Consider the following 6796-nt stretch of genomic DNA (forward strand, 5'->3'; position numbering starts at 1 on the left):
GAATAACTAGAAACTCCGCAGAGGCAGTGTTTCCAATGACCCTCAATTTTCACCAGTCTTTTGGGCTGCAGTTAGGAGAAGCTAAAGTCAGCCATGTCTGTAGCTACTAAAATCCATGTGGTTACAGATGTGTTGTCCCCATCATGTGAGCTTTGGCATTGTTCCCCAAACCCTCTGTTATCTCTACTCCCCTTGGATCAACTAACTTAAGGAAGCCACTGAATATCCACAAAGCAGCAGAGAGGGAGGGCAGCAGTTCCCAGAATGTGTAAGAAGGAACTTTCTGCCCCAATATCCTTTATCCCAACTCTGCCCTGGGAAACCACAGGGGGCCTCAGGAACCAGGGGCAGACCCTTCCCAAACTGCCCCTCCTGAGGTTCCCCTGGGCAGGAATGTGTCTTAGTTATGCATTTACCTTGCACAGCCTTATGAGATCCTTGAGGTGGCGGGTGGGATAGGAGTGAGGCAAAGGCAAATCATGTGAGACCGACTCTCAAGGGTAAACTTTTTCAGGAGAGACAAATGACTGAACATGGGAGTCTCCAAAGGTAAAAGTAAGAGGAGAAGGGGGCCCGTAATCTCTGGAGGTGATGAGAGTGGGACAGGCCAACCATTGGCAGCCCCCATTGCAGGGATGTTTGCAGCAAACTCCACCACTGCCTGGATCCATGGCCTCAGTTTTCCTCACCTACCCTCCCTGGCCAGGCTGTACTACCTTCCTCACTGGTGAGGACCCAAGAAGTCTGGCTTTAAATCCCATACTCCAGACTCCTGGACTGCTATGCATCAGGACTTTGTCAGCGCCAATGGCTCCAACGAGTCATCATATTCCCAAAGAGGAGATCAGATCCAGCGAGGCCTTGAAGGCCTCGCTAAACCATTTGGACTTGATTGAGACTCTCCAGAGAAGGAATTTGATAAACTGTGATGGGAGTGCTCTAATTTATTGTCTTTCTCTGTTACAAGATTTACTGTACAGGGAGGAGGAGGAGAAAGCAAGAAGAGCATGAAAAAGTGCCAGGGGCACAAGCAGGACCAGCAGGTGCATGCAGGCACAAAGCTATCCCTGAGGCAGTGCTAAAGCAGGTGCAGAGGTGCCATGGGGAAGAGCTGAGGAAAGGCTGTGTCTCTCCAGCCCCAATGAGGGAACATGGAGCCCAGGGGGCAGTGTGGCTGGGTCCAGAGTATAGGACCTTCCCTATACCCACGCTCACCGAGAATCCCGCAGGCCAGCAGGGCAGGGATGGTGAGCCTCATCCTCCGGGTCTGGGTCTGTGGGGTGGAGCAGCAGGCACAGACCAGCAGTCTTCTGCGCTGCCTCTTTGTGCCCCTCTCCCCTTTATCCCTGACCAGGGCGACCAAACACAATCTTTGACCTCCTGTGTTTGCACAGCCTCTTGCCCAATCACCCTTCATTCCTCACCCCCGCTCTCCTCATTTCCTGAGATCTGGGTCAGACCCCTGGAAGGAGTCCAGCGCAAAAATGCTGATTGGAAGAAAATTAAAGAAAAACCAATCCTTTGTTCATGTGTGCTGCCTCTGTGCAGGAGTGGAGCTGCAGGTGGTTGGGGCTGGGGAGGAGGGGGTGAGGGTAGGATGGGGAAGGGGTAGCTCTGTTCTTGAATCCCGGCGATGGCAGAGCTAGTCCTGCCCCAGTCCTAGGTGCTCATTGCACAGATGAAAGAGGGAAGGGAACTGCCCAGATCCAGATTAGAACCAGAGAATGACAGGCAAAAACCTACCTGGGGAGGGTGTTGAAGAAGAATAAAACTGGCATCAGGTTCAAAACAAAACAAAACAAAAAAACAGGCTCAACACCCTTCGCTTGCTTTCTCCCCATGTGCCCTGCTGAGCCAAGGCTCCTGGACTAGAAATCTTCTCTCCCTTCATGCAGCTTTCTGGACATCTTGGTCTAGGGTCAGAGTCACAGGAGAGACAAATTCTCTCCCATAAGAAGCTGCCCAGGAATGTGGTCTAGATTCTGAGAGACTCAAAACAAAGTGACACATGAGCTCAAAGAAAGAGACCCCGGGGAGGATGTGGCCTGATCTCAATGACCTGGGTCACCCTAACTCTCCAGCTAAGTAGTCTCCAAAAGGTTTTGATTGCGCAACTTTATTAGGAAAAAAAAAAATAGTGACTTTTTAAACTAATATATTTAAGCTTTTTAAACAAATATAAGCTAACTTTTCTTCTTATACATTTCTATTCTTTTCATAATTGAAAGGCATTGAGGGGAGGGAGTTTGGCTTCATGTGGGGACCTTGAGGTACGGAGATGAAGATGGAGAGGAAAGTGAGGGGCAGAACTGGCTGGGGGAGGACACTGCAGAGCAGACATGCCTTCCTTAGGCCCTACAGTGAGCTTGCAGAATCTGCCTGGAAGTAGGATGGAGAGTTGCTAAATGTTGAGCTAATCCACAAACTCAGGAAAGCTTGGTGGAGGCCATGGAAGGTCAATGGACCATGATTCTCCTTCCTGGGCCCCTACTGCACTCACATAGTGAGCCTTTTCTGAGGTAGCTCCTCCAGGGACAGGCATAGGCTAAGCCCCTCAAAGGGAGCACCATCTGGCCAGCCCTATGCCCCTTAGTGGAGCCCTCTGAGTCCAAGCCCATACAGGTGCAGGGGAAGAAGGTCAGATGAGGCATGGACAGCAGGAGCCCAACATCATCTAGTTCTTGCTCAGCAGGAGGACAGAAAAAAATCCCTATGTCTGCCCTTCCTTGGAGGAAGGGGGTGAGGCAGGCTGTGGGGTGCACATGTGTATAGCACCCTGGTTATATGGCTGTGCCCACATCTGTAAAGAGTATGGCTGTGTGAGGAGGTAAAGGTTAACATGACAGTGTTTCATGTCCTTGACACTTATCCCTGTACTCTCCCTTCTTATGTTTAATTTTACATTATAAGCACTCGAGTCAGAAAACTCATTGTCCCTCAGCACTTAATGATGGCTAATACACACTGAGAACTCTACTGGATGCTAACCCTCTGTGATGGGTGCATTTGAATCCCAATTTCACAAATGAAATTAGGAAACTGAGGCCCTGAGAGGTTAATAATGTGTCCAAAGTCGACTGGTGAGTCGGATGCAAAATCATGAGTCTGGTTCTAGAATGTACATATCCATTCACCAGGGACACTCCCTCTCCTAGGAAACAGGGACACACAGAGCTCATATGAGTGAGGGATGGACAGGGCACTCCCAATTTTGCAGTTTCTCCAGAGATGCAGCCCCAGGTTTCAATCTGCAAAGGGCCTGGTCCATCAACTACCCCTATTGCAGAACTGCAGGCATGCCCTGGCTTATGCTCAGATGGAAAGTCTCATGTTTGCAGCCTTTCCATGTGCCAAGCACTGTTTCTAATCCTAACCATTGTTTAAATGTGGACACTACAGTGAAATAACAGGTCTTCGTTCACAGAGCTCTGGAACTTGAACTCGGATCTCCTAAGTGCCCCAGCCTTCTGCAGACCACAACTGCCTTCTTGGTTTTGTTTTGTTTTGTTTTTTTAATCCAGAAGAGGAGAGAAAGGGAAGAAGGAAGGGAAGAAAGGAGGAAAGAGAGAATATGAATATGAGAGATTTTCCATTTACAGAACAATCCAAGTCATGACCTAAATCTTCTATTATAAACTGAATGAAAGTCTTAAATTTCAACAAGATTGGCCCCCTGTAGAAAGAGCTGAACTTGTGTGTACGTGCAGGGGTGTTGGGTAGCTGACCTGAAGAGGGTGGGCATTAGTTTTCTGAACCAATATTTGTTGTTTCCAAATGTTGCCTCATTTACAAAGAAACAGAGCAAACAAAGAGCCTCTGTCTGCTTAAACCAGTTCCTCCTCCACCTCCTACTCACTGAACTCTGCCCAACAACAGGGCCTTCTCTAAAAGACCTGACTCTGGGTCATAGACTCCTATGCTCATAGACCTGTTATCCCATAGCCCTGTGACTCAGGGAAAGTGTGGTGAGCACCAAGAGTGGAAACCAAGGGCAATTTTCCTTTTAGAAACATGTCAGATAATTTGAAATGCCATATACCACCACCTCTCTCTCTCTTACCTCTCAGAAATCTCCCAACAGTGATTCTCAAGATTTCCATTCTTTCCCCAAGGGATCCATAAAAATATCCTTTTGTGAAGAATAGCCCAGGGACAGATAGCTTCACTGATGAATTCTACCAAACATTTAAGAATTAGACAATCTGACAAATACATCCAGGAAACAGTAAAAGAAACATTACTCCCTGACTACTTTTTGAGGTCAGTAAGTATAGTTGGAAAGCAAAAACCATGAGGATATCATGACAAAAAACTTAGAATTACCTTTTATGAACATAGATGTAAAAATCCTAAGCAAAATATTAGCAAATTGAATCCAGCAATATCTAAAAATGATAATTATTACTAAGTTGGGTTTATTCAATGAATACTATTTGAAAATCAATCATGTAATTGATCACATTAACATAATAAAGGAGAAAGTTATATGACCATATCATCTGTATAGGAAGTGTTTGATAAAATTCAACATCTATTCATTTTAAAACCTTCTAGAAAACTTATTCTATGAAACTTGCTTAATCTGTTGGATCTGTGTGTGTGTGTATACATCTATATTCATATATACACATACATATAATATATACAGATACACACACACACACACACACACACACACACACACACACACACTGAGTGGCCAGATTATTATGACCACCTCATCAGTACTTTGTTGGGCCACCTTTTGCCTTCAATACTGCGGCAATTCTTCTTGGCATTGACTCCACGAGATGTTGAAAGGTGATGCGAGGAATCTGACACCATGCCTGATGAATAGCACTGTCCAGTTCTGTGAGATTTGATGGTTGTGGAAGCAGCTGCCTGATGGCTCTTTTAACTTCGTCTCACAAATGCTCAATTGGATTGGGATCTGGTGATTGTGGGGGCCACATAAGCAAGTTAAAGTCTCCCTCATGTCCTTGAAACCACTCCTCACAATACGAGCATCGTGGCATGGTGTATTGTCTTTTTGGAAGAAGCCATCTCCATTGGGATACACCATCAACACGATGGGGTGAACTTGATCAGCAACAATAGTTAGGTATGTTGTGCTATTCAGACATTGTTCCACACGAATTAAAGAACCCAAGTCATGCCAGAAAAACATGCCCCATACCATAATACTGCCCCTACCAGCTTGAAGGATTGTACTCATGCATGTGGGGTGCATGTTTTCATGCTGTTTCCAGGAAATTCTCACTGTGCCATCTGCATGATGCAACTGGAAATGTGATTCTTTGGACCACATGGTTTTTTTCCAATGCTCGACTGTCCAATCCTTGTGTTCTGTGCAAATTGGAGATGTTTTATCTTGCTAACTGCAGACAGCAAAGGTGTTCAAACAGGCCTTCGGCTTCCATATCCCATATGATGCAGTATGCTAATTTGCCTGCAAACATTAGGTGGTCATAATAATCTGGCCATTCAATATATATATAAGCATATATAAAAGAAATATTTTATATACAAAAGATATCATACTCAGTGGTGGAATGGTGAATGAAAGCTTTCCCTTTGAGATAATGAAAAAGATCAGAAAGTCTATTATCATTTCTATTCAACACTTTTACTTACAGTCCTTGCTAGTACAGGCAGGTAAAAAAAAAAAAGAAAAAAAATGTATATATGTATAAGTATTAAAAAGGGAAAAAAACTATTATTTTTACATGTGATATATGATTGTACATGTATAAAATTCTAAAAAAAATTATTAAAGGAAAGAAAAATGTTAGGCAATATTAGGCTGGATACAAAAATCAATTGTATTTCTATATACAAAATGAAAAGGACCATGAAAGTGCAATATAAAGTAGTATAATAATTACAAATGCCTAGGAATTAGTTTATCAAAAGATGTCTAAAATTTGTATACACCAAACTATAAAATATGACTGAGTAAAAATAAGGAAGCATTAAGCTAATAAAAGGTTATACCCAAAACATAGAGTGGAGACCCAATATCATATAGATTTCAATTCTCTCCGAATTAATAAATAGATTCAAGTACTTCTAGTCTAATTCCCAATAAGTGTTCTATATTTTTGGGAATTGACAATATAATTCTAAAATTTATATGAAAGTGAAAAAGTCCTAAAATAGACAATTGGTTCCTTTTGTAAATTGTATGATAGCAAGGTAAGAACAGAATATATTTGATTTTTCTTACCTTACCTTTCTTACTTGAGCACCAAGATCAATAATACAATTCAGGTGTTAATTATCAATAATTTTACCTAAGTGCTTTCTATAACTTGAAACTGGACTAGTAGTATGGAATGAAAATTATATGCAGTCCACTCAATACTTAAGGATTTGTAGTCATATATCCACTACAAAAAGTATATAATTGAGGGTTTTTTTTTTTAAATGGATTAAATGAGGAAGAGAGGAGAGAATGATGATGGCAGTGTTAGGTAAACACTCCTAAACAGCTGCCAGGCACAACAAGTCCAAAAAACAACAACTATAAAACAAAAGGCTGTCTCCCAAAAAACAAATGAAAGCTGACTGAGAGGAAGCCCTACATTCTAGACTGAAAGAGAAAGAGGAGAATCCAGGGCACAGGCACTGAAAAACTATGGTAGAGGGGTGAGGACGTGAAAAGGGCTGGTGGTGGATCCAGACTGGCGGAGGGCGGTGCTTTCTTCAACCCGAAGAGAGACAAGCACCCGATCTCTTTGAAATACAGTTTCTGGGAAGAGGCTAGACTGTCTGCCATCAGGTCAGAAAGTGAGGC

General features: G+C 43.3%; 1 protein-coding gene across 1 annotated transcript in view; it reads right to left on the reverse strand.

Moving 5' to 3' along the window:
* Window positions 1-1385, reverse strand: part of TF (transferrin) — a 34919-nt gene extending 33534 nt beyond the window's left edge. The window contains exon 1 of the mRNA XM_084902125.1: window positions 1216-1385. Within this exon, the coding sequence (XP_084758251.1) occupies window positions 1216-1258 (43 nt within the window). The 5' untranslated portion in view covers window positions 1259-1385. The remainder of the gene's footprint in view (window positions 1-1215) is intronic.
* Between the last annotated feature and the right edge of the window lie 5411 nt (window positions 1386-6796).

The sequence above is a fragment of the Pipistrellus hanaki genome (assembly GCF_964339955.1).
Source record: "Pipistrellus hanaki genome assembly, chromosome: 13".
Classification (NCBI taxonomy): Eukaryota; Metazoa; Chordata; class Mammalia; order Chiroptera; family Vespertilionidae; genus Pipistrellus; species Pipistrellus hanaki.